Consider the following 27,542-nt stretch of genomic DNA (forward strand, 5'->3'; position numbering starts at 1 on the left):
GCTTGGGTGCCTTCAGTGCTGAAGACGTTTATTGGCTCAAACCTAAGGGCTCTGGAGGTCGGGGTCTAGCAGGGGCAATCCCGCTGCTCTGCAGTTCTCCCTAAAGTATTCTGTCTTGGGCGGCTATTTCAGAAGGATGGGTGTGCCTCATCTCTAACCCGGGGCACACATAACTGGCACCTGGGGGCCTAGCTCTCTTCTGCACCAGCTTTCATCTCTCTTACCATCCCTAGTCTGGTAAAGCAGGCATTGGTAAGGGTGGTGATTTGTGGGCAAGGCTGACTCATCCCTTCTTCCCTACCTAGCCTGGGCACAGGCCCCCCTGAAGGCATATTCTGCTGAGTAGTCAGGCCCTGGCTCCTTGGGGCTGTTTGGGTCAGCAGCCCAAGGCTCTTTCTAAGGTGGTACCAGACCTGTACCCTGTGCCTGCAACCAAACCGGAAATCCCGGTAACATTCTCAGCATCATCTCCTTTATAAAGATGGGGGGTGGGGGTGGCCAATAGGGAAACTAAAACTAAGAGACTTGGAGGCTACATTAAGGTCCCTCAACCCCTCAAGGGCAGGACCAGACAAAACAGAAACAGAGACCTCAACCTGGGTTTTCAGGCTCACTCCCACATTGCCTTTACAATCCTGTCTCTCAGTTCAACCACAGTCTTTCAGCCTGAAGACTCTGGGGGAGGGGCAGGGGTCTTCCTGCCCCAGAGAGTGTGTGACCCGGAGACTTAAGGTGCACTGCCTTTGAGAGACCCCAGCTCTTCTCCCTTGTCTAGGCTTCAGGCTCCCAAAGTTTCTGGCCTCTGAGCATGGCCCCGCTGGGGCTCTGGAAGGGGGCAAGAGGGGGCGGGCACAGGGTGGCAGGTGACAGGCGGGGCTGCACCAGGGAGCCCTGTGGCTCCACTTCCTGTGGGCGAGGGCCCCCGTGCTTGCCCCGGAGGGAGCTTGCACAAACCTTCCTGCGCAGGCCCCAGGCTGCCTTCCCGCCTGGCTAGTGCACCAGCCTGCCTCCCCACTGGCTACTGCCTCCCACCCAGGGCTGGCATCCGTGCTCTCAGTCCTGCAGCCTGGACTGTGCCTCCATCACCAAAGGGCTGGCGGGGGGCCGGCCGGACACCAGGGCCCGCCCTCCCATCGCTGGACGGCCACTGCTCCTTCCTCATTTTGCTGCCGATTCTAGCCCCAAACAAAACAGGTTGAGCCCTTTTCCTCCCTCCGGCAGCTCCTCTCTGGCTTGCGGCTGCCTTCTGAGGCGCTGCAGACGGCGCCGGCCAGGGAGGGGGGGCCTGGGCCAGCCCTGTCGGGACTGGGACGGTGCGCCTGGCTCCTGGCCCTCCTTCAGCCCTGTCTGTGGCAGGAGAGTGAGCTTAGCCGCGGCAGTCCCCTGACGATGATGCCCCAGCTCCAGTTCAGAGATGCCTTTTGGGTGAGTGAAGACTGGCTGGGACACTGAGCAAGTGGAATGGGCCCCCGGGAGGCCAGCTGGGCTGGGATTGCCCCGTGGCTGTTAACGGGGATGCGGCTGCAGGGGGGAGGTTTTCTCATGAAAATAGCAGTTGATTTGGGGTCTTAATTATGATGGGGCATAACCTGGGCTTCTGTCCCTTCTGAGTTGGAAGGGGAAGAGGGGTCCTTGGTCTGGGGTACTGATTGCTCTGGGAACCTCACCACAGTGGGCGAGGGATGTCATCTGTCCTCCCAGGCCTGAACTTCTTGGACAGACCCTGCCCCCAACAGCAGGATCTTAGTAAGAAACTGTACTATATGGGTGGGAACTTGAGAAGGCCATGTGAGGTGAAGGAGGGAGGGGAGCAAGTGTTTGGGGACCGGAGAGACTTGAATTTGGGTCTTGGCTCTGCTACTTAGCAACTGGGTGAGCTGTTTGACCTCTCCGAGCCTCTCTTTCCCCAGCTACACAGTCCAGATCAATATTAATAAATATCTCAATGGAATGGGAGAATTTAAAGGGGCGAGCTCATGTAATCAAGTTCCCAGCACCTTGCTGGCACGCGAAATGATCACTCTTTTGCCCCTCACACAACCTCTCTTCCTCACAGACTCTTGGGGTTCTCTGAGGAGGCTGCAGGCCCCAGGCAATTCCTTGCTTACTTTACTCAGTTCAGGGCAGGTGTCCTTCAAGTCCTTTTCCCCCATGAAATGATAGCCCCCAACAGGCTCGGGAGGTGAAATGGCTTAGTGTGGGCCACACACAGCCTGCAAGTCCACTCTGGACCCCAGATCCCCTCAGCTTTTTTTGCAGCTATGCCTCTACCTGTCCCTCTGCTTCTCAAGCTCTGGCTGTTCCTAATGGCTTGTGGGAAACAGCTGAGACCCCTCTGCTGAGAGCCGGGGAAGGAGGCCGTACTGAGGGCACCCCCCTCCACCCGGTAGAGGACTCCCTGGCCCTTCACTCAGCCGGCTCAGACTCAGCCAACAGCCTGGCTCTCCCTGGGCCCTTTCCTGGGGCCTGCGGCCAGGAGGATGAGAGCTAACGAGCCAAGCCTTCCTTCCCTTCCGGGCCGTGCTCTGCTTGGGGCCTGTGGCCAGCATGCGAATGGCCTGCTTCCTGCCTGCCCTGACCACACAGTGGGCTGAGGGCCATCAGGGGAGGGTATCCCGTTCCTCTCTGGGCCTCCATTTCCCCAACTCTATAAACAAGAGGTGGGCTCAGGTCAGAGATGCCAATGGAGACAGACCTGGCTCAGCCCAAGCCAAGCACCAGGCTGGCAGCTGGGCTCACACAAAGGGGCGGTGGTGGCAGTAGGGGGTGGGGCAGTGAGTCATCACCTCTGCTCTGCCTAAGAGTGCAAAGTGAGGGAAAGAGGTAGGGCCTAGATATCCAGGGTGCTCTGTAGCCCAGAGCAGACCAGGAGATCCTGACCATTTTACCTCTAGGATATCTGTCACAGCCCAGGGCTCCTGGCCCCACCTTCCCAAGGCAGAGCTCTGGCAAGAAGCAGTCCCCATGGCAGGATCTGGGCAGTGGGGGATGGTGTGTGGGGGGCAGGGTGCGGCAGGGACAGCAGCAGCAGGAAGAAAGGAGCCCACCTGTGACTGAGGGACAGGCAGCCATGCTCTGGGCTTGCCCCACCTCTGCGCCACCCCAGGCTTCCTGAGCTCCAGTTTTCTCCTCCTCTCCCCTGCTGCCTCCCTGGGCTCCAGTGAGGATCTAGCCCAGGGAAGGCCAGAGGCAGATGGGTAGAGAAGTGGCCCATAGGAGACTCTAACCCCGAGCCTGGGGAAATGCCCCAGAAGGTCGCTGTCAGCATCACAGCCCCCAGGGCTCTGAATTTAAACCCATCTCTCTGGGGCTTGGCCCAGCCCCGCCTACAAGGACTGCTAACACTGAGTACTAAAGATGTGTTGGGCGCTGTTCAAAGGACTGTTTATCTATTCATTCATTTAAACTGGTGAGGTAGATTATCTCATCCCTATTATTCACAAGAGGTAGTTGAGGCACAGAGAATTTAAGTAGCTTGCCCAAGGTCACACAGCAGGGATTAAACCCTGAAAGGCTAGCTCCGTGTCTGGGCTCTCACCCAGGTTGCTTTAACCTCCTCTCTCAACCCAGTGGATCACTGGATCTTTGGGCATCGACAAAACAGAGGGGAAATTTCTGTCCTTCTACCACCCAGAGAAGTAAGAAGATCAGGTGAGGCTGATGGAAGTAACTGGAAGCTCAATTTACAGACAGATCTATAACACGAAAGACACAGTGATCTAATCGCTGTGGGGGTACTAGAGACAGAACCCAACCTGCCCCCACCCAAGCCCAAGGCATTAAACCTCACAGCCTCACAGTTCGAAAATGAGTAGTCTTGCGTAGTGGGAGGAAGCCCTTGAACTAGAAGGATCATGTCTAATACCATAGCACTGCAGTTAACATCCAGAACCCTCAACCCTCAACCATTCCGGACACAGGTGAGAGCTAGCCCTGTTCCCAGCACTCGTTCGTCATAAGAGCAGGAAACAAAAGTGCTTTCTGAGGAGCTAAGAGCTTATATTAAAGCTCATATACTTTACTCACATGAGATGCCCCATCATTTTTTAATTAGGGCCTATGAACCTAATCTTACCCATGATTTTAACAAGCTCAGTCATGTGGTCTTTATAGATACAGCAGTTAGGAGAGGTCTATGTGGAACTTGACATTCAGTTGGTGACAGATAAATACTGCTGGGCCTGAATGGTTAAAGACAGTGTCAGAGGGAGCGGGTGGCCTGAGAGCAAGAGGAGACCAAAATATTCTAAAAAGCAGACAGAATGGCTCAGAGGTAGGGGGAACATCCAGCGTGGGAGCAGGCCTGTTCTGTCCCTCAGTACGCCTGTATTTGTCATTTTATCAATGTGGCCACCGGTATTTATTTATAGCCTACTGTTTCCTGTGGCAAAACACTGGGATACAGGCCACTTGTGGAGTGAGGTGGGGGTGAACTAGACACAGGGCGAGGGGATAATTTGATTTCTGTTATACAGATGATAAGGGGCATCGCAGCTTTGCAGGAAGTTGGTGGCTGGGCCTCAGAGTGGGGCCTGTCAGTGACACAAAGCTGAGAATGAGAATATCAGGTACTTGAGCTGAGACAGCTTTTGATCTTGTAAACCCTGCCTCAGCCATAAATCTGAGGGGCACAGAAGCCCAGAGAAGGCGGGGTCCTGGCCCCACTTCCCAGTCTCTCCTTGCCAGTGGCTCTTCTCCAGGCAGGCAGCCCAACTCTGTTGCAGAAAACATCTGTCTGCATCTTCAACAGCCTTACCAAGCAAGGTAGTGTTCAGTTTTTGTGCAATAAATCTAAGAACAATGAATGTCTCCATGGTCCCACCGCCTTCCTGAACCCATTTTCTTCTTCGTTTCACTTTAGTTCTATTCTACAAATGGCTGTCAAGTGGGATCCTCTGGGAGGTGGTCTAAGCTGGATCCCTAGCCTTATCCCCACATCCATCCAATCAGGTGAATGAGACTGTCTGGCCCTCAAGGAAGTCTCTGTACTGCACTGGAGACAAAGGTTCCCTAAAGACTGGGTGAGGCCCAGGGAGGGGCTGGGCTTTGAGCTGTGCCTTTTCACCCCACCCTCTCGCTCCCTCCCAGACCTGTGCAAAGGAGCCACCGGATATTGTCTTAAGAAGGAAAATCTAGTTCTGAATCAGGTTTTAGCGAGATCCACGTCCTACCCCTTTTGAGATTGTGAAAGGCAAAGTAAGGGCTTGAGGAGGCTGGGCCACATACTACAGTGACATCTCCCCTCACCTTGGGCAAGAACCGCCAAGGGGGTGGAGGGAGTAAGTCCCCTCTGACTTGTAGCCACATCGCTTCCCTTTGAGGTGAGGCTCCAGCCTCCTCTAGAAACCAGCCAAACTGGGAGAGGCTGAGCTCCCCAACACGCAGAGGACTGAGGCAGACACCACTTTCTGGGTTGGGGGGATGACTCACGAGGGACACACAGGGAGCTACAGATGGGCCCATCTTTCCCACACATGCCGGCTCAAGAGGCTCTTGCCTCTTCCTCTTCCCAGCTCTGAGACTCTGAGTTTCCCCATTTAGGAGAGAGGCCCCACTTTGGCCTGTCCGCCCCGCCCCCCGGACCTGCCAGTCATGACCCTGGGGCCTTCACAGAGAATCAGGAGAGGCTCATGTTCTCTGGGCACCTATTCTGTTCTGAGCATTTGAAGCTATGTATATACCTCCTAAAGCAACAAAATCAATCAGTATAAGATCCTAAAAGGAAAAGAGGAAAATAGAGAAAACCAGGTAAAAAAGCACCCTTCGTCTCACCACACGAAGACAACCGGTAATATTTTGCTGTGCTTCCCCAAGAGTATCTCACGCAGGTGCAAGTGTATTGTGTACACAGTGTTGTATTCTCCCTGGTTTGGTTTTTCTTGCATTTTAAAATTGGTCTATAATTGTGGTAAAGGATACCTAACATGAATTTCACCATCTTAACGTTTAAGTGTACAGTTCAGTAGGGTTAAGCGTACTCACGTTGTTGTGGACACCCCTCCCCTCCGCTTTTCAACATAATTCCATTTTGAACATGTGTGGGTGTGGGTGTGATTTCCTCGTTTCAAAACACCATTGTTAATGGCTACCCAGTCCAGCTTGTGGGTTTGTAGACACAGGCATGATTCATTTATCCAATCCCCTATTGCTGGACGTTCAGCATTTATCCAATCCCCTATGGCCGGACTGCCAGGTTGCTGCTGCAAGTTATTCATTATTCTGGATAGAGATGCAATGGGTATATCCTTGTGTATCAAAAATTCTCACTTGCGGATTATTTCCTTGAGTGGATTCCTGGAAGAGGAGACATTCCTGGGGGAGAGAATGGGACCACGTTTCTAGACAGGCAGGAGTCTTTTGATCCAGGAAGAAGGGGCCAGAGTGGCCCAGTTGGGGCTGGGGGGGGGGGGGAAGGAACCTGGACGGACTCTACTGGGAACCAAAGCTGCTCAGACTTTGGGGGAGCACTTGCCGCAGGGCCGTGGCCTCGAAGGTCAAGGAGGCCTGCGGTTGAAGAATGGGTCCTCCTGAGCAGCAGGATGTCATAGACCATGAGGAGATGGGAGAGGGAGGGCCTAGCTGTCCTGCCCTTGCTGCTACCCACTGCCTTCTCGGTGCCTCCCTGGCTGCGTCTGTCTGAAGGAATGGGGACAGACTCTTTCCGTCAGCATCCTCCTATCTCCTGAATGGAGACATGGGCAGGCTTCCTTCAGGGTCACCTGTCCGGGACAGAGCGGGGACTCCCACCCAGGCCTGTGGGCTGCCATCTTACTCTGCCCCTGAAGCCAAAGAGATAGGTGAGTTTATTCTTGTTTGAGTTCTAAATAGTGTAGGACAAATGGGGGTGGGGGGTTCCCTGCATGTTAGCGTTGATTTCTGTGGCTTTGGAAATAGGGTTATTTTTTTTTTCTATCTGCCCCTTAATTTTCCATAAGTGAACACAGATTATGTATGTTATTTCTTTTTAATTTTTTAAGAGAGAGAAAGCTATGGCAAGTGCATGCGTAGGTGTGTGAGGGGTTGGGGGAGGGGCAGAGAAAGAGAATGGGGGAGAGAGAGAGATAGAGAGACTCTCAGGCAGGCTGCCCACCCAATGTGAAGCCTATGTGGGGCTCACAAACAGGGTCTCAAGGTCCCAACCCTGAGATGATGACCTGAGCTGAAATCCAGAGTCAGACACTTAACCAAAGGGGCCACCCAGGGGGCCTCCCCATTTATGTCATTGAAAAGGAAAATATTTAAAAACAAAACTAAGCAGTTCTTGTTTTCAAGCCTAAGATGGTGTTTTTAGGCGAAATTTGGGGCCTGATAGTCTTAGCTGTTCCACACACTCTGTGCACACTGGTGGTACATGGTGGCTCAGGGGCTGGAGAGCTGGTTGACCTGTGCGCCTTCCACAGGATGCAGGCTGCTGGCTAGTGCTGAGAGAAGATCGCAGAGGTCAGTGGTTCTGCCTGCTCTGCCTTTGCGATGCCCGCAGCTGGGGGTCTGGGAGGTTTACTGGGTGGAGCAAGAGAGTCACCCACACCTTCGCTTTCATTCTAAGTGGGAAAGGAGATCTGCTTCTCAGTGGCCCTCTTTGTACTCCAATTCCCAGGGACTTGTGAACCCCTCCTGGCTATTCCCCAGGAACCCCAGGAATGGAGACAGGGGACCCTGCTTGGGCTTCGCAGGGTGGGCAGAGGTTTGGGGGGTGGCAGGAGGGCAGGTGGCACTCCAGCAGAAGGAATTGCAAGGGCAAAGGTGTGCCAGTGGGAAGTGGGCACAATGGTTTTAGAGGCAGTGTTCTGCCTCAAAGTAGGGTGCAGGGAGCTCGGTAGGGAGGGAAGGCCCCAGCCAGATTGTGAAAGGTCCTGACCGGCCTGAGGTCGTGGCAGAAACACTTTCTTCTGCTCCGCTGCAGACTCTCCAGTGGTGGGTGTTCCTCTCATGCAAAGGAGGCTGGAGGTTGCAGGCCGTGGGCGGGATGCCCTTCTTCCTCACCCAGAGTCTAGCTGATGCCACAAACCACACAATGAAGGGAAACGTGGTGTGGAAACTGAAACTGCCTGGGCTTCCAGCAAGAGAGAGCGGCCCCCTGTTCCCCGGGGGCTGCCCACACCGGGGCCCCGCCCTGGACCAACTCCTGCGGGGTCTCCCTCCAGACTCAGGAGTCAAATGCTGCTTTGAAGCCTCACTCAGGCCTCCTCCTTCCCTTGCTGGGCTCTGGAAAAGGATTGCCCCTCTCTGAATTTCCGTGTCCTCACCTGCAAGACATCAGAGTGATGGTCACCTCAGACAAAGGCTTTGAAGAGGGGGAGGCGAAGGGCAGGGCTAAGGGCCAGGGGAGTGAGCAGAACAGAAACAGGGTCTCAAGGTCCCAGAATTACGACGGTGCGACAGTGTGCTCCCCCTGATTCCCAGAATGCCTCCCCAACTCTGTTCGCCACTAGTGAATCCTGCCCTCTGAGAGTCATTCCCATGGCTTCAAGTGACAGGACACATTTGATTTCAACAATAGCCCTGCAAACGTGGTATTCTTATTTCCGTTTTGCAGAGAAAACTCACAGAGGAGGTGTGGCCTGGAGGTGCACCGAGGTGGACTTTGGGGTTACTGGGCCAGACCTGGCTGCTCCCTTCTGAGGCCTGGCTCAGAGTGCCCTTAGGGGTTAATGGGAGGTGTGTGGTTTGCAAAGATCTGGCGCCCTGAGCTTTGGGTGAGAGGGTGGGTGAGTGGCAGCCCGTCCCGCTGGTGTTTGCAGCATCCACTATTGGGCAATAGGAAGCACCAGCTGGCACTCCAGAAATTATAGCCAGCACAGCGAAGGGGTGGCAAGATGGGGCTCAGGGCTTCCCGGCAGCAGAAAAGGGGAAAACGGAAGCTGAGCCCTCCTGGGGAGGGACGATGGGGTGAGGGCTACCTGATGTGTTCAAGGGACAAGGGGGCCTGTGTGGTTGGGACCAAGGAACCGTGATGGGGAGTACTTGGAGTTAAGATTGGAAATGTAACAGGGAGCCAAATCTCGTAGGACCGTATTCTCCAAGGTCCCAGTGCCCTGGTCACACCCAAGTCCAGTTAGATCTGAATCTCAGGGTGGGAGGCTGGGCAACAGTATTTTCTGAAGTTCTTGAGTGTTTCCCCTGTGCGGCCAGGGTTGAGAAGCATCAGTGCCCACCATCGTGGTGAAGCTTTGTGCAGTGTCACCGCGGACACGGAGCACACATCTGGCTAGTATCACTGATGTGACCTTGTCTGACTCACTTGTGAATGAGTCGAGGCTAGAGCTTGGTGTTAGTTTTTTTAGCCTTATAATCTTCTACCATTACGTTTTTAAAAATTGTGGTAAATAAATGTAATATAAAACTTACCACTTTGGGGGCACCTGGGTGGCTCAGTGGGTTGGGCCGCTGCCTTCGGCTCGGGTCATGATCTCAGGGTCCTGGGATCGAGTCCCGCATCGGGCTCTCTGCTCAGCAGGAAGCCTGCTTCCTCCTTCCTCTCTCTCTGCCTGCCTTTCTGCCTACTTGTGATCTCTCTCTGTCAAATGGATGAATAAAAAATCTTTAAAAAAAAAAAAACTTACCACTTTAACCGTTTTTAAACCTGTGATTCAGTGACATCCATTACATTCACACTGTTGCACAACCATCACTACTATTTCTAGAACTTTTCCTCATCCAAAGCAGAAACTGTACCCATGGAACAATAACTCCTCACCTTCCTTCCCCCATCTCCTATTTCTGTTCTGCTTGCCAGGAATCTGCCTACGGCAGGAACCTCGCAGAAGTGGCATCATAGAGTATTCATCCTTTTGTGTCTGGCTTCTGTCACTCAGCATGTCTTTAAGGTTCATGCATGTTTCGGGGTGCTTGGGTGGTTCAGTCTGTTAACCCTTTAACTGGCTACCTTCAGCTCAGGTCATGATCCCAGAGCCCTGGGACTGAGTCCCACATTGGGGTCCCTGCTCAGTGGGAAGTCTGCTTCTCCCTTACCCTCTACCCCTCCCCCCCCACCTTCTCTCTCTCTCTCTCTCTCTCTCTCTCTCAAATAAATAAATAGCATCTTTAAAAAGAGCAGGTTCATCCATGTTCCAACAGACATCAGAATTTCATTCTTTTTGTGGCTAGACAAGATTCCATTCTCCTTAAGATCCCATTTTGTTTACCCATTCATCTGTGGATGGGTTCTGGGGCTGTTTCCTCCTCTTGAGTATTGTGAGTAATGCTGCTGTTAACATGAGTGTACAATATCCATTTGAATCCCTACTTTTAGGTCATTGGGGCTTTAGCCTCAAGTGGAATTGCTGTCATACAGTAATCCTATGTTTAACCAATTCAGTAATTTCAACCTGTGTTCCCCAGCTGTGTTCTATTTCCATTCCCATCAACAAGGCATGAGAGTTCTGATTTCTCCACATCTTCACCAATACCTGTGTGTGTGTGTGTGTGTGTGTGTGTGTACGTGCCCCTGTGTGGGTTTTTTTTTTTTAATTATTTGTTTGACAGAGATCACAAGTAGACAGAGAAGCAGGCAGAGAGAGGGAGAAGCAGGCTCCCCGCCAAGCAGAGCCCGATGTGGGGCTTGATCCCAGGACCCTGGGATCATGACCTGAGCAGAAGGCAGGAGATTAATCCTCTGAGCCCTCCAGGCACCCCAACCCCCATGTGTTTTAATTACAGCAGACTCTGGGCGTAAAGTGATGTCTCACTGTGGTTTTGATTCGTATTGCCCTAATGACTAATGATGTTGGGCATCTTTTCATGTACTTATTAGCCATCTATCTTCTTTAGATAAACATCTATTCAGGTCCTTTGTCTACTTTTGAATTATTTGTGTTTGTTGTGTTTCTTTATATATTATGGATATGAATCCCTTATCATATATATGGTTTGCAAATATCTTCTCTCAGTCTGTGGGTTGTCTTGTTATTCTCTTGATAGTATCTTTTGATGCATAACAGTTTTTCATTTTGACAAAATCTAATTTATCTATTCTTTCTTCTGCTAACTATGCTTTTGTTAACTATGCTATTTGGTGTCAAATCCAAGAAATCATTACCAAAGTCAATGTCTTAAGGCTTTTCCCCTATGTTCTCTTTTCAGAGTTTTACGCTTAAAAGAGCTAAAGCTCTTACATTTAGATCATTAATCCACTTTTAGTTAATTTTTGTGTTTAGTGTAAGGAATGGGTCCACCTTCATTCCTTTACATGTGGATATCCAGTTTCCCAGCACTGTTTGTCAAAAAGACTGACCTTTCCCCATTGAATGATCTTGACATCTTTGTTGAAAGTCATATACGTGTTTATTTCTGGGCTCTCTATTCTCTTCCATTGGTTTCTCTTTATGACAGTAACACACTATTTAAAGTATTGTAACTTAAAGTACTGTAGTAAGTTTTGAAATCAGGAAGTGTGTCTTCCAACTTTGTTCTTTTTCAACATCATTGGCTATTTGAGGTCTTGAATGGAAGTGGTTAGTTTTTTTTTTTTAATGTTTTATTTATTTATTTGACAGAGAGAGAGGTCACAAATAGGCAGAGAGGCAGGCAGAGAGAGAGGGGAAAGCAGGCTCTCTGCTGAGCAGAGAGCCCCCTGAGGGGCTCGATCCCAGGACCCAGAGATCATGACCTGAGCTAAAGGCAGAGGCTTAAGCCACTGAGCCATCCAGGCACCCCTGTGGAAGTGTTTTTATTGTTCCCATTTTATATGTGAGGAAGCTGAGGTTTGAGCCTTCCTGTGGCTGCCCAGCCTGGACTGGCCACCAGTCTCTGACAAACCTTCCGTAACTCTCCCAGCCTGGCACATTGGAGAAACCCCCTCCTTAGAGAGTCTGGTTTTCCTGTTCTGGTATCGGCCACATTTGTTCCTTTAATCCCAGGGTCAATTTCTACCCGCTTCCATGTCAGAGTGATAGTCCTTACGGGCACCAGCACCAGATGGCGGGATCCTCTCTGTAGTTGCCATACCTTCTGGCTTCCTGGGCTTCCTTGAGGTCCCACTGGCTCTCACTCTTAAGGAACACCGGCCGGGTCGCCGAGTTCCTCGGTGGATTGTGGGAACGTCCTGCAGGGAACTGATGTCTGCCCTTGCCTTGGTCTTGGTCTGCCTGGACCTGAGGAGCCTTTGAAAATTGAAACTTCTGGCCCCAGACTTCCCAGTGGCCTATAAGGAAAGTTAAACCATATATGGTCTCAGCTTGCCCAGGGGTCCCTCAAGTAGGCCAGCACTTCAGGGTCTGGGGGAGCATCTTGCTCTATTTAGAGATGAATTTTCCTGTAGCATGGCTCTACGCCAGAGGCACACATGGCTGTATTGGGCACCGTAAAGCGATTTCCCAGTCTCCAACACAGAACCCTTCCTTGGAGGGCACCATCTTTTTCTGTCACGCTGCCTTTAGAACCCAATGCCCTGCTTTAAGTCTACTGCATTCACAGAGTGGCCCTGATGAGTCCCTCTTCTCTTTGAACCTCTGGCCTCTTGTCTGTATTAAACTGAGGTTTGTGGTTAGAAGATAGAGACTTGGCAATATGTCCATTAAAGGCCTCATCGGGGCAAGGAGCTTCATGTGCAGACCCCGTTCAGGAGCAGAGGCCCAGCTTGTACACAGGCTTAGAGAGCTTTGCAACCAGAGCCCAGGGTCATTGCTGAGACCTAGAACCTGCCAAGGCCGGCAGAGGCCAAAGGGCTTTCTGCAGAGGCTGCAGGGGTGTGTCCCTGCCTTCGGGAAAGGGTGTGGTCGTGGCCATGGACCATCTCTGCCACTCCAGGCCTCCATCTCTGTCTCCTGAGCAAGTCTCACGCCCCAGAGAGGAGCATTCACAGCCACAAAGACACCCCTTGTCACCCCTGCAAGAGCCCATGGGCCAATTGTTCTTCCCATTTTACAAATTAAAAAAAAATTGAGTCCGAGAAATTAGAAGCCACCAGTCCAAACAAGTGTTCCAGCCCAGATTCAAACCTAGCTCCCATTTTTGATTTCCTTTCTTTGACCTAATATGTCCTCATCACTGTGGGCACCGTTTTCCAGGAACACATTCAGTGTTATGGGCCCGCTGTTGGACTCTTCCATGTATTCCAGCCCAGAGGTGGGCGGTAGGTTCACATTCATTTTATGGAGGAGGGACTCTGTGCTCAGGAGGTTAAGTAACTTGCCCAAGGTCACACTGACTGTGTGTATGAAACTGTCCAGGACTAGAATCCAATGCCTGAACTCTTGCCACGTCCTGCTGCCTGGACTTCCTCCTGTGGTGGGGTTCCATGGGGCCTCCCCTGGGAGGGGTAGGCAGTGTGGGAGGGGTGACACTTGGAGAACAGGTTGTGCAGGGACAGTAGGTGGGCCTTTAGGGCCAGCCTCTGGTTTCTGGCTGCTCACCACAAGCTGAAGCCTGTGTGGCAAGGAGCCCCGTGTGGCCCGCCATGGGCGGGGGCTGGACAGTGCCTGTCCTTGCTGAAGGGGTCCATCCCCTCCGGGGCTCAGGGTCTGGTATGGCTCCTTTCCTCCGTCAACCATCCTCTGCGTCCCACTGCTTCTCTGACCCACCTTGCCCACTCAGATCTGCTTCCTACTCCACCGAGCGCTGGATCAAGGGAGCCCTGCTGCCAAATCATCGTGGTGGGGGCGATAGAGGAACCGTGTGACCTGAGCACGTCATTCACCTTGCTGAGTCTCACATGCTCCTCCATAAGGTGGGGTGATAATTATGGCACCGTCCTGACGTTCCAGGGGTTTCTGAGGATTCGATGTTACAAAATATTTAGAGCACTGGCCTCTAAGTCCTGCATCCCACCCAGCTCCCTTCCTCTGAACTTGAAGCCTGAAAGGGAACCCTGGATCCCCTTCCTTCCTGGGAAGCCCCCACACGTGCTCCTGAGTCTCTCCTCCAGCTGGCTTCAGGCTCCCTCTTCAGACAGCTGCTCAAGTCTCACTAGGACCAGTCAGAGCTCTGGGAGACTGACCTCCCATCTCCTGAACCCCAGGGGCTCATTCCCATCTGCGTAATGCTGCCTGGACTGGTGTCCACTCCCGGTCGCTCCTCTGTTCTACTTTTTCTGCACATTTTGGTTTCATAAAGCAGGAAGAAAAAGTTGGGGGGTGGTGAGCTGGGCCTTTAAGACTTGAGAGAGGGAAGGGGAAGTGGGCAGGGCCTCACCAACTTGGGGGGAGGGGAGTGCGATTGCAGGAGATCTTCCCTTCCTGCTAATCTGAGGAGGTTTATTTATTTATTTATTTATTTATTTATTTATTAAAGATTTTATTTATTTATTTGACAGAGAGAGATCACAAGTCGATGGAGAGGCAGGCAGAGAGAGAGAGAGAGAGGGAAGCAGGCTCCCTGCCGAGCAGAGAGCCCGATGCGGGACTCGATCCCAGGACCCTGAGATCATGACCCGAGCCGAAGGCAGCGGCTTAACCCACTGAGCCACCCAGGCGCCCCTGAGGAGGTTTATTTAAAAGCACACAACTTTCAAACCAGCTTGATTCTGGTGGAAAGTTAGGCCTGCCCACACAAATGCTGACTGGGCCTGGACTAGTTGCATAAACCCTCTCATCCTTGTTTTCCTCCAGCACCCAACGTCAGTTTCACTGAGCTAAGCGCCCCTTCCCCTTACTGGCCCATACACAGGAGGCCCTCTTCTGGTGTTCACCCCACACCTGGTGAGGTGGGATTCCTGGGAGGATCTGAAAGTTCGCAGGGCCTTGACGGGCCCCTGGAAGGCACGGGGTGACCCCTGGCCATGTGGGGAGGGGCCCCAGCCAGCAGGGCTGCTCTGTTGTTTGGCTGCTTGGGTCAGGGGCCCTGAAGGCCCCAGGGAGGCTGGGGCTCAGTGGAAAGCTGGAATCCTCTGGAAACTCATTTCTAATCTCCAGCTCCTGTCAGCGCAGCTGAACCCAGGGTCACTCATCGAACTGCATTCAGTGTGCTTTTTTTCTTTAAAAATAAAAGTCCGTCTTTGCCTTCATGGCTGTCCCTCTGGCACCTACCCTGGGCCATCTTAGAAAAGCTGTAAATCACCCCACAGTTATTGGCTTATGCATGAACCCCTCCTATCCTTGGGTCAAGGACACTTTGACCCAGCTCACCCTCCCTGTGGAATCCTTAACCTGTGGGGGGGTGCTCTCCACCTGCTCAGCAACTGGCCCTGTGCAACCATATCTGGGACCAGCTGGGCTCTTGGGAAGCTCTTCCTTGTGCCGATCTGGAGATGGCCTCCCTCCCTCTACTCCCAAGAGTCCCGGCAGGGACCCCAGCCACAGACTCTCCCTATGCTCCTGATGGCCCCACAAAGGCCTACAGGCCTCAGTGATTTCTTGAGTGCCTGGGTTTGGGACCCTCTCTTCACCCAACCTCCCCTGGATACTCTAGGGAAGCAAGTAGCTTGCTTACTGAAGTCTCTGGCCATCCATCTCTCCACCCAACCATCCAAGCCATACCTGGGTTTTTGGTCCTTTGCCTTCCTCAATTTGCCAACTACGAATAGTGGAGATGATCCCCACTGTGAGGTGTAGCTGTAGGGCAGTGGAAAGGGCCCTGCTGCTACTCATGGACTGACCCAACCTGAGCCTCAGTTTCCTTGTCTGTACAATGAAGAGAACAATAGTTTAAAAAGTAGAGGGCATGAGTCTGTCTGGCTTATGTAAAGGTGTTGGGTAATGAGTCATTGCAGTGCAAGCCAATGATCTGGTCCTCCCCATAGGACTTCTCCTGAGCCAGTAGTCATAAAGCCACATCCTCTCGAGGGCTTCCCTCAGACATTTGTTTGGTCCAATGTATTTGTGCTGCAGATGCTGGGCTCTGGGAACCAGTAGAGAAACAGACCCACTTCTCGCCTTCAGGGAGCTGCCTCCTGGAGAGCTCAGTGCTCACTACCTCCAGTTGTCTTCTCAGTCCACAGAAGACAAGCACCAGTAAATAGTTGCCAGTAAGCAAACTCAGGAGGCATGCTGGCCGCAGAGGTCAATTCTGTGACACTGGGACTGTGCCGCCCCAAATGCCTGCTCCGACAGCTGTCCCAGCCTTCTGGGGCATCTGGGATGAGAAGAGTGAGTCTAGTCTCCTGTCTCCTCTCCCACGGATAAAAGGTGATTTTTTTTTTTTTTTTTAAGTCTAAAAAAAGAATGGGGGAACTTAAGTGGCTCAGTCTTTAAGCAACTGCCTTCAGTTCAGGTCACCAGGGTGTGGGATCAAGCCCTGCATCATGCTCCCTGCTGGGCGGGAAGCCTGCTTCTTCCTCTCCCACTGCCCCTGCCTGTGTTCCCTCTCTCACTGTGTCTCTCTCTGTCAAATAAACACATAATATCTTTTTTAAAAAATTAAAAAATTTTAAAAATTAAAAAAGAATGAAGAGCCCATCAACCCAATAGCATGTCAGACATTAGAAAGATTTTCAACAAGAAATGGTTAACATTTTACAAAATGGTTTTTGAGCCTGGTAGGGGACAAGCCAGCAACTTAATTTTTCTCTCTTCCACCTTCTAAAGCTGCTGTTGGCTCTCCCTTCCCCATGCCTGGGCATGTGTTAGAGTTTTTCTAGTCCTTTTCTAGTCTCTGTATAACTCACTCCAGTTCAACCTTAATGTCAGAGTTTCACTCTCTTGGTCAGTTGAACACTCCCGGTCTCCAGACTCCACATGGGAAGCCTACAGTGGGGACAATGGGGAACGGACGGGCCCGTTTCTTCACTTGCCATGTTCTCTCCATAACCACTGCTTACGGTGTCTCCTCAGACAGGGTGGGCTCTGAGGTCTGTGACTCTAAAGGGGTTAAAAGTCTTATTTCCCTGGAGCTCTGGGAGCTGGTGGTGGTGCAGCAGGTGGCAGAGGCCCCCCGGGGTAGCCCTTTCTCTCCTGGTTGTTTGGTGAGCCTGTCCCCCCAAGGATGACCTACTCTGCTCCCTGCAGCTGTCCACTTCTGACCCCTCGAAGTGCACCCAGCAGTTGGCTCCACGAGGCCCCCTGTGGCGGCTCCTCCCTCCCTGTCAGGTAGTTCTCACGAACATGGAAAGTCCCAAAGCTGCTCTTCCCAGTTCCCTTCCACAGCCCTTCACTTGGGCCCCAGGAAGAACATTGGCCGGTTCCTGGACGCACCAACCCCTTTCACGCCTCTGCCTGGTGGTGACAGGCAGGCAGGGACAGGGCAGCGCCTGGAGAACACCACTTGCCCAGCAGCCACTGAGCTTGGGGAGTTGCAGAGAGGCGTGAGACTGGGAGGTGAAGAGCTAAGATCTTGGCCTGGGAGAGCTGGCTTCAAATCCCGCCTGTCCCCAAGGCACATTAGGTGACCTCCCTGCTTTCCATCTTCCTCACCTGTAAAATGGGGGTAATAATCCTCAGCCTTGTACCCGACATGCTGTGCTCTCTGTTCACCGTTCTGAGCTGTGCACATCATTTCATGACTTCTCAGAACACCTCAGGTGCTGGGAACTGTTGGGCCCCCTTTCCTGCCAGAGGGAGAATGACCCGAGATGTGAACCCAAAGCTAGTCTGCCAGAGTCTGGACTGTTTCTCAGACAGTTTTCTCAGGCACCTCCCTGACTCAGCAGCCTCGGTCTGCCCTGAGGGGGCTGTTCCCTAGAGGAACAGGTTGTCAGGGCAGAGGGGAGAGGTTGACCTCTGTCCCCACTTCCTAAATGAGGAAACCAAATCCCACCAAATTCCTCAGGCCCTGGTCTTTGTGGTCTAGCCCCTGCAGCCACCAAAGGGTGATATGGGTAAGAAAAGGGGGAAGTCGTGGTAGGTGCAAAGACTGTCTTTCTATCTACCCAGTGGGGCCATGGCAGGACTAGGGCAATGGCTGACAGGTAGAACTGCCTGGAGAAGGAAGCCGCTGGGCTTCCCTGGACAGCAAGGGGCACCTGGGCCACACTGCCTGAAGGCTGAGGTAGGAATAGGCTTCCACCTGCTCAGGTCTCCCCTGAGCACTTCCTTCTAGAGCCTCGGGAGACTTCCTGCTGTTCTGATTTGGCTTTGCTGGGGGGAAGGGAGCCCCAGCATGGCCACACAGTGTGATGGCCTAGGCTCCCACACCTGGCTTGAGCAAGCCTTCTAAAGGAGGGGACTGTGGCTTCTCAACACCTGGCACCCTCCCTGGGGTGAACTGCCCTGGGGTGTCACCAGGCCAGGCCCGGATTCTGGCTGTTCACTGCTTCCCGGTGTGCACATCTGTGGAGCCAGCACGGCCCCTCTCCAGGGAAGAGCTTCCCTGACCCGGCCTGGGCTCAGACCCTGTCTCTGGGAATCCATGGGAATGGAACGATAGCCCAAAATACAGCTTTGATTTAAGCTGGAAAGAATTTGAGTCATCATTTTCAAAAGTGATCTTTCAAAATGATTTTTTGACTTTTCAAAATGAAAAACAGTGCTGGTTATCTTGTGAATGACTGACGTAGGTATGTGGCCTGGGGGAGAGGTGGGCCTGGGTTCACAGCCCAGATTCTGACCTTTACCCCTTGAGAGATCTTGGGCCGTCACTTCTCCTCCGGGGGTCTCCTTGTCACTGTCCTTACCTCCGTGAGTGAGAGGCATTTTCAATAAGCAAAATGCTATGATGGGGTGGCTCAGTCGGTTAAGCATCTGCCTTCAGCTCAGGTCATGATCTCAGGGTCCTGGGATCGAGCTCTGCGTTGGGCTCCCCAGAGAGCTGGGAGTTGGCTTTTCCCTCTCTCTCTGCCCCACCCCTGGGTTGTGCTCGTGCTCTCTCTCTGACAAATAAATAAATAAAATCTTAAAAAAAAAGAAAAAAGAAAACCGCTGTGATGTTTCTAGTGTGTGGCTCCTAGACCCCATAATTTCACTAAGATCAAGGCCATGGGTGGGTTTCGGGCAACAGAGGCTGTGGGTAGAAGGAGGAGGAGCGAGGCCCTGCCTGGTAGCTTCTGCACTGTGAACCTGTGAGCCAGTGAAGGAGAGAGACTTGCAGCGAGCCCTTGGCACTTAGAGGGTGGAGCTTGGTGGGTTGTTGGGGAGGAAGGCCAGGGGGCTCCGGCAGGGGTGATGTGTGGTGGGGCCTGGACTATGATCTTACAGAACTGATTGATTATTTAATTGAATGATTGGTTCATTCATTTCCTCAACAGCAGCTTGAGCAGCCTCATTCCCTGGAGGAGGTGGTGGGGTAGGGGTGAGGAGGAGGGTGCAGGCTGGGGGAGGGGTGTAGTGCTGGGAGGGAGCAGCCCCCACGGAATGAGGCACTTCCTCAGAACAGTCTCATCGCTTGTGACCATGGCTCACTTGGCCACAGAGGCTGCTGACGCCACTGTTGCTCTGAGCAAAGGCTGAACACCCTTTTGGAGCCTGCGGCACTTGGGGGACCTGAGCTCCTGGGGATCCAGCCTTCTGCCTCCTACGGAATGGCCAATGTAGGTTTGGTTTTGCTTGTCTTTTCACTCTGAGCAGCTCCATAAAGATGGAAGGCACCCCTGTAGAGCTGGGACCAGGGTCCTTGGAAGGGTAGAGCAGAGCGTCCTGCTGCAGGGTGGGGGACAGGGGGAGGAAGAGGGGCTGGGTGGCTACTTCTGGCTCTCCCAGGCTTCGTGGAGCAGCAACAGGTCCCCTGCAAGTCCACACGCTTTTCCTGCCTCTGCCTGGGCTTCCTAAAGTCGGTTCTTCCCTTCTCAGGGCCTCAGCCTCCCTGAGGACTGAGGGGCACTGGACAAGATGCTTCCTAGTTTGGTGGTCTGTGGAACTGGGCCCTGAAAGCACTGGTGTCCAGCTCAGGGTGCCTCCCTGCTGGGGAGAGGACAGGAGGCTGAGGCTCCAGATTCCTCCCCTTCCCCAGCTGTCACGACCTTCTGCCAGCTGGCTTTGGAGGGAGGGCAGGGGCCAAGAGGCAGAAAGCCCTGGTCTGCTGGCTAGTTAGTGGGCAAATGGCCACTCAGAAAAGCCAGAGAAATGAAAGCCTGGCCCAACCACACCAGCCCAAATGTGGGGGCTGACGCCGACCCAGGACAGTCTGGCAGGGGTCCTGGGGATGATTTCTTTCTGCTGGGGCCCTGAATAGCCAGCAGGGCCCATGAGCACTGCTTGATACCCAGTAGGCAGCCTGGGCCTCAGGACTTTCCAGGAATGCTTATGGAGGAGGGCATAAACTTGGAGTCCTATATATCCTATAGGCCTGGAAATTTCACTGTTTTGAATTTGCTGAGGGAGAGCTGGCAATTTGTGCAATCTCTGAACTTCCTACCATGTCTGATTCTACTTATACCTCGAAGAACAACACCTTCTCTCCTAGAAACTGGCTCGAATGACTCTTCCTGTGGGAAGTTCTCCTGGCTTTAGACTTCTCTCCTGCCTCTCCCTACATACCCACACAGAGCATTCGAGGAGAGGCACAGGGCAGGGAAAGATGCACCATCAGCTCTTGACTCTAAGGTGGGCTAGACTTGCCTCCCCCAGGGTTGTGATCCCACTGATTCACTGTGTCTGAGATGGAGTTATGATACGTATGTTCAGGAAAGTAGACTGTTTCTCTAGTCTCCGAGGCTCTGGGTGGGGTGGTCCATGCACATGGAAAAGAAGACAGACTAGGAGCTGAATCTCAGGGCTTGTCTCAATTTACAGTTGCTTGGCCTAGCATCCAGGGGGTTAGGAGTGGGGGTAGGGGTCCTTCCTCAAGCATGGACGCTGGAGCCAGGCTCAGGTCACAGATGCAGGAAGACCCAGCTCTCAGCTTAATGTTTCACCGCTTTCTGGATCTCCCTCCCCTGCCAGCCAGCCTTGTGTGCAGCCTGGCCCTAAGACCCACTCCTCAGACCCGGGGGGATGTCCTAGGAGACCCTGGAAGTATGACCTCCCTTCCCCAGCTTCCAGAAGCAGCAGCTCAAAATCCATTCCAGGGCTGAGAAAGGAGAATCTGACCGGTTGGGAGCACCAGGATAGTCTGCGCAAGTGCCTGGTCGGAGGGCCAGCTGTGGCCAGGAGAATTCTTCAAGATGCCCCTTTCCCCACGGTCTTGCTTGACGGCTGGCCCTAGGGTGCTAGCATGTGCCAGGGATTCTAGGTGTGTGTTAGGGTGTGCGCGCCTTCTGGCGGCGGACGTCGCTCTCCATGCCCACCTCACCCTGCGGGTTCGAGAGGATTCCCTGAGTCTACACACAGGTTGTCTGGCGTGCAAATGGCACACAGTTGACCATCAAGAAACATCTGGTGCTGATGCTGCAGAAGCCATGTGGTGTTGAGGTGGAGAGCGTGGATCGAGCCGGACAGCCTGAGTTCAAGGCAGCGGCGTCCCTGTCGGCAGCCTCTCCCACCTGTGCCTTGGTTTGCTCCCTTGGACCAGGGAGATGACAGGGTTATGGGGAATGTGACAGCAGCAAGCCGTGCGGGACACCCTGTAAGGCTGTCATCCCCGGGCCCTGGAGGGGGCCCTTCCACGGCCATCTCGTGTTGGACTTGCTGCGGTCCTGGATTGGGAGCTCTAAACGCGGGTGGGCTCAACACCCCGTGCGTCCACGGACAGGGCCCTGCTGTGCGCCTGCGCGAAGCCGAGCCCCGGCCCTTGAGTGGGTGTGTGGGGGAGGCGGCTGGTAGGTCAGGCCCTGCCCGGGTCGCTGCAGGGAGACGTTCCCTGGAGGCGACAGTGGGGTCGTTGCCCCGCCCGCCCTCAGGCGCCCCTCTGTTCCGTGTTCCAGTGCAGGGACTTCACAGCACACACAGGCTATGAGGTGCTGCTGCAGAGGCTGCTGGATGGCAGGAAGATGTGCAAGGACGTGGAGGAGCTGCTGAGGCAGAGGTGAGCCAGACACCAGGTGGGGGCCTACAGGGGGCGCGGCGGGGGCTGTGGAAGCAGCAGCCTCCCCCTCCCAGCCAAGCTTCCGTCAGGAAAACATTCCCCACCCCCCACCCCCCCAATCCCTGGGAGTGTGACTTTCCTGCCTTTCCCAGCCTGGGACTCCCCTCGGTTGGCCAAGAATCTGACACCCCCTCAAATGCGCAGGTATTTGGCTAACATTTATTTCAAAGAAGGGCTGGGACTTAACGTTCTCAAGGAGGAGCCTGCAGGGCCCGCAGAAGCCGACTGGGTGGACCCTCAGTTTCCAGCACAGATGTACAGGGGTCGCTGAGGCCAGAAGCAAGGGGGACACGGAGCCGGCGCTTTGTTCCTGCAGGGCCCAAGCCGAGGAGCGCTATGGCAAGGAGCTGGTGCAGATCGCCCGGAAGGCAGGTGGCCAGACAGAGATGAAGTAAGAGGTCCCGTCCCCTGGGCTCCCTGGGATGGGTTGGAGTGAGGCGGCCCAGGAAGGGTCTGGATGGCTCCAGGGCAGAGATGCCTGGAGAACAACTCCCTCGAGGGCGGGGGATTCTGGGTGAGGTCAGGTTTTGTGTGGGGTAAACCTAGCTGTCTGAATGCCAAGAAGGCTGTGGGCAGGGGACAGAGGCCATCTGTCCTCTGGTGTTTGTGGCACAGCCTTCAGCATCTGGGTAGCCTCCACCCAAGTCCTGAGAGCCAGGTGACACGGCCTCCCCTGGTCACCCGTGCCCCGTGCTGCCTTGGCTTAGGCCGAGCATCAAGGAGAGAGGTGTGAGCAGGGACAGCGGCAGGACATGTCCTTACCTGCCAGCTGTGTGATCATTGGCTGGGTCAGGCTGCTGCCTGACACTCTCCTTGCTTCCATTTCCTTGACAGAGGGCAGAAGAATAACGTAACCTTCCTCAAAGGACTCATGAGGTCCAGAGGCTCAGCTCAGGCCTGGCTTGGAGGGGAGGCAAGGGGGGTGGTTGATGATGCTGTGAAACAAGGTTCTTCTCCAGCCCCGAGGCCTGGGTCCCTGTGTGCAGACTGGGAGAGCGTGAGGATTTGAGGGCAGCTGAAGAACTTTCTTCCCAAGGCAGCCCTTGGGAAGGTGTGAACTCTCCCCCTGGGTCAGGACCTTCTGTCCAGGAGCCCCCACCTGCAGAGCCTGCCGCTGCTCCCCCAGAGGTCAAGCTAGTCAGCATCTGGCTCTGCACAAGGAAAGTGGTTCCAAAACCTGGCACCAAGTTCCCTCATTTGAGCGCCCTGAATACACAACACTCTCGGGTCTTCTAAAGACACAGGGGACCCTGGCTGGTTCCTGCTTCCAAACAGGAGCCAGAGAAACTATGGGAAGAGCTAGAGGAAGTTTTAGAAGTAGTGTGGGCCAGGGAAGATTAACACTTAATGCCCAAAGGTCTGTGCATGGGCCCAGAAAGCATGAACACAGCCCCAGAAGTAAGAATGCATGAGCGCCTGTCCCCACTTGGCCTTTGCGAACTGTGTGACTGGGGGCAGGTTGCGTTGGGTTCTCCTCTGCCCACTTTGTGCAGAGAAACAGGGCAGGGCTGGGGCTGGACGCAGACTGGGTTCAAGGAGGGCTCACGACCTGGTAAGGAATGAATGGAAGTCTGATAAAACCTTCTTCGCCTTTTCTGGGGAAGAGGGATTGAGAGAGTATGACCCAGGAGGCGTCCCCGCCCACCTCTTAGCCACCCAAGCCAGATGGAAAAGGAGAACCTTCCCAGAAAGAGAGGAGACCCACTGGGGGTGGGGGGACAGGGTGCTCCGGGCAGGACTGTGATAGGCTGGAGGTGAGCCGTGTGAGGCACACTCACACTCAGAAGCCTGTGAGTCACTGGGCACTTAAATAGGGAAGGAGAAGCAATTGACAGAGAGAACAAAATGGAAGGAGATCCTGGTGGATGGCGGGAAAGGGAGGGAGGGACACAGCATCTTGCCCCACTGCAGGACTAGGAAGTGGGGGGGGGGGCAACAGTCTGGGCAGTCACGATCCCCTGCAAGGTCTACTGCCCTCCTGTGTGGTGTGACCATGGGGTGGTCACTGCCCCTCTGAGTCTTGTGCTGGGCTGTGAAAGCGGAGTTGCCCTTGGGAGGTGTCCTGGAATCACCGTGTCAAACAGAGAGAACCGGGTCAAGGCAGTGCTCAATCAACAGTGGCTTCTTGCCAGTCTTATAGGCACCCGTGTATGTCAGACAAACTGGGCTCGCCCTACTTGGTTTAGGGCCGAGTAGCCTGACCAGGCAACCTAGCCATTTCCTTTAAGGCCCAACCCCTCCCTGGCCCAAAAAGCCAGAGGCCAGCATCACTGGAAGGGCAGCCTTGGTCCAAGTGGGAGCATCAGTGGTAGAGCCCCAGACCAGAGCAAGGAGTAGAGACAGGGCCTGCCTTCTGCTTACCAAGGGGTGGCTGGAGCCCAGGTTGGGAGTACCAGGTCTCATGGCACAGCTGACCCAGCATGGGGGCCCCACAGCCCAGCACGCAGGTTTCCACAACAGATGGAATGGTGGGTGAGAACAACCATGGCCTTGACTCTGCCATCAGGCTGTGGTGGTCTGAGCAGGGTGGCCTGGGGAGGGCACCTCCTGGGAGAGGCGGAGAGGGAGGGGAGACACTTTCCTGCTGGAGGACTTGCTGGAGGTGGGCAAAGTTGGGGAACATTCAAAGCCAGTGGGCAAGAGGGGCAGGGGTTGAACCGTCCCCACCCGGTTCACCTGCTGCCTGCCTTAGGGTCATGCCCTATGCAGCTCCCAAGTGGGCTGGCTGCACACACTAGGTGCTCAGTAAGTGTTGCTGTTGAGCCACGTGGCATGTACTAAGACTAGTGAGACCGTGCAGTCCTTCCTTTTTTTAAGGGTGGGCCAAGCATCCAGCATCCATTCATTTAGTCAGCAAGCGTTTATGGAGCACCTAAATGATGTGCGTGCCATGCCCTGCTGAGTTAGGTGGATTCAAAAATCTAAAAATAACATAAAATAAATGGCCCCACTATCCCAAAGCTAGACTCTCTCCAGCACACTGTGGGGAACCTACCCGATCATTTGCCTTAAAACACTTGCATCTAGGGCCTTCTGCTCCACCTCCTCCAGGAAGTCCTCCCAAACACTCAGCCTTGTGTGACTCACGGGACAACATGGGTCACTTCCTCATTGTCCTGGAGACTGGGAGGTGTGTTGGGGTTGGCCTCTGGGAATGGCCTGGCTGTTCAGCCCATTAGGGCTCATCACCCGGTGGGGTGCAGCAACCAGCCTTGCCATGGCCACCCCCCTTTCTAGGTCCCATGGGATGCTTTCCCTTAGTTCCTTGGGGGTCAAGTAGAGGACTGGGGGTGCACAGGCTAGACAAGAGCAAATGGGGAGATGCAAGCTGAGGAGTTAAGTGACCTCAGGAGAAGCCCAGTGAGAGCAGAGAGGCAGAGAGGGCCAGCCTCCCTGGCCTCTTCTGCTGCCTGAAGGGACAGCATTTCTTCACGATCCTCTGACCTCAGGCCAGAAAGCTCGCTAGGGCCTGGAGGCGCAGTCCTGTATGCTGAAAGGAGGTCACGCTCTGTTTCACACCATTTCTGACAGTAGCCACCGCCTCCTCCTCCTCTGCCTGTTGCCTTAGCTAACGCCCCCGCTGGGCTGTGGAACAGAGAATGCCCCGAGAAGACCCGCACTGAGGGAGCCTCGCAAGCCCTTTCAGTGCACTTTGAAGACCTCATTTCGCGGGTGACGGGCTTATCCATACAGTTTAAGCTGCATAGTCGGCTCAGAAAATTCACCTTGACCCTCCCTTCCAGCCTCCAGGCCTTTGCTCTGGCGGCTGCTCTCATTTCTACCCTGCGCAGTCCTACCCATCCTGTCTTGCTCCCCTTGCCCCAGGTAGGGTCCTGAGGTGCCACAGGGCAGGGGTTCTGGAAATGAAAGGAAATCAAGGCTGGCAGTCCTGGGGCCTACTTCCCGTGAGCCCCGGGGTTGTTGCCACAAGTCAGGATACCTCCTCCAGCCATGTGGGTTTGAATCCCCGCCTCACCTGCCCTTGTCACAGCCGAAAATGCTGTGGTTTTCCTGTCAGAAGGGATTTTTTTTTTTTTTTTTTTTTCATGATCTCTCTTTTGAACTCAGAGAATGAAGACATGCTGAGGCGTTAGTGGGAGGGAGGCAGGCCTTCGTCCCATCAGGCGTCCTCTGACAGCAGTGCAGCCAGGCCCAGCCTCTGGCACACAGGCAAGAAGAGCCTGCTGCTGGCAGCTGGGAGGCCAGAGCCTCTGGCCAGCAGGAGGGCAGGGGCAGTGAGGCCCCAGCAGGGGCACGAGATGAATGGGAGAACATGGAAGGAGGTGTTCACACTCGGAATTTCTTGACTATGTTTGAGCCGAGCGTTTCAGGCCGTGCGTCCTGAGAGCCAAGTCAGAAAGGGCAATGAGATGAGTCACACATAAGGATGCTGGTGAGAGATAACAGAGGGTAGAGGCCTGCATGAGGCCCCGTCCTTGCCATGTGACAGAGACACAATAGAAGAGAAGCTTGAGCAGGTCCTGGCAGCAAGAGGGAGGACCTGGGAGGGAGAAAAGCTATGAGATGCCATCTTTTCTGGGTCAGATGGAGCATAGAAAGACTACAAATGCTCCACAAATACTCCACAAGATCAGGGTTTAAGGCCATTCTCCAGGGGTGAGTCTTGGCTAATCCACCGTGGGCTGCCTCTGGTTCCAGGAGAAGTAAAGACCGCCCTCCCCCCACAGAACCAAGGCCTTCTTGAAAGTCTGGGGCCAAGAAAGAGAGGTGGTGTCCCGGGCCCTGTTGTGTGAATGGAGCTCTGGTGGCCTGAAGGTCCCCGGCACTGGGTGCAGGAGGGCTGGGCAGGAAGGACTGCAGCCCAGAAGTGAGCAAGGGGCGGGGGAGGGGAACTTCTGGAGTGGTCACAGCCTACAGTCCTGCCTCCCACCCTGGTCCCAGGCAGAATGAGCACCGTCACCCCTGCAGCCCCAATGGGCAGCAAGCCAGGGGACAAATGGGAGCCTAAGGAGAGCATGGGCTTTGTCATCATCAGGACTGACCAGGGTGGAAACAGAGACTGCATGTCACATGGCAGTGCCGTGGACTCAGGCAGGGGCTCCCAGCATCCAGGGGTGGGGTAGGGAGAAGGACCAGCTGTCCCAGGAGACTGTGTTCCTTACAGACACTCTGGGCCTGGGAGGGAGGGCCTGGGTCCACAGGCCAAGGAGGGTGAGGCAGGGTAGGTTTGGGATTGAGAAAAGCCTTGGTATTTAGCAAGTGTTGAATTTGTTCCCCCCTAGGGATAAGGGGGAGGGGAACCAGGCGGAACCAGAAGGAGAACCTTGCTCAGTGGGCTCACAGTTCAGTGGGGGGACACTCAAGGCATCCGCCCAAGGTGACAAGAGGAACAAATGCTCAGAGGGACAGAAGGGGAAGCCTAGCAAAGATGTTGCACAGAGGTAATTAGCATGTGCAAATGCCCTGAGGCGAGAAGGAACTTGACAGAAGGAACTGGTGGGTGGTCAGGTGGCTAGGTAGCCCAGAAAACAGGGCTACCAGGTGGGGAGTGACGCTAGGGGACAGGAGCTGAAGGGGCAAGGGCTGGGGTGGTGGTAATGAGAGGCGGACAGAGAGGAGATTGAGGAGGTGAAAAAGAAGGCAGTGGAAGGGGAGGGAGAGGACTGAGAAAGGACGACTCTGGGTTCCTGGTGCAGACAGCCAGGTGCAGGCTGACACCTTCACTGAGAGGGGAGTGGGCTGAGAAGCAAGCTTTGTGAGGGAGCTGAGTCCAGTCTTGAACACTTTGCATTTGAGGTGTTCCTGAGCTGTGA

At 54.1% G+C, this 27,542-nt stretch overlaps 1 protein-coding gene across 2 annotated transcripts in view; it reads left to right on the forward strand.

The window, feature by feature from the left end:
• The first annotated feature begins 938 nt into the window (after positions 1 to 938).
• PSTPIP1 (proline-serine-threonine phosphatase interacting protein 1) overlaps positions 939 to 27,542 on the forward strand; it is a 48,043-nt gene continuing 21,439 nt past the window's right edge. Inside the window, exons 1-3 of one of the 2 annotated variants that reach the window (XM_059180292.1) lie at positions 939 to 1,425; positions 21,608 to 21,708; positions 22,010 to 22,159. In XM_059180292.1, coding sequence (XP_059036275.1) covers positions 1,390 to 1,425; positions 21,608 to 21,708; positions 22,010 to 22,159 — 287 coding nt within the window. In that variant the 5' untranslated portion in view covers positions 939 to 1,389. The remainder of the gene's footprint in view (positions 1,426 to 21,607; positions 21,709 to 22,009; positions 22,160 to 27,542) is intronic. The other variant, XM_059180293.1, reaches the window with a different exon arrangement.

The sequence above is a fragment of the Mustela lutreola genome, chromosome 7, assembly GCF_030435805.1.
Source record: "Mustela lutreola isolate mMusLut2 chromosome 7, mMusLut2.pri, whole genome shotgun sequence".
Classification (NCBI taxonomy): domain Eukaryota; kingdom Metazoa; phylum Chordata; class Mammalia; order Carnivora; family Mustelidae; genus Mustela; species Mustela lutreola.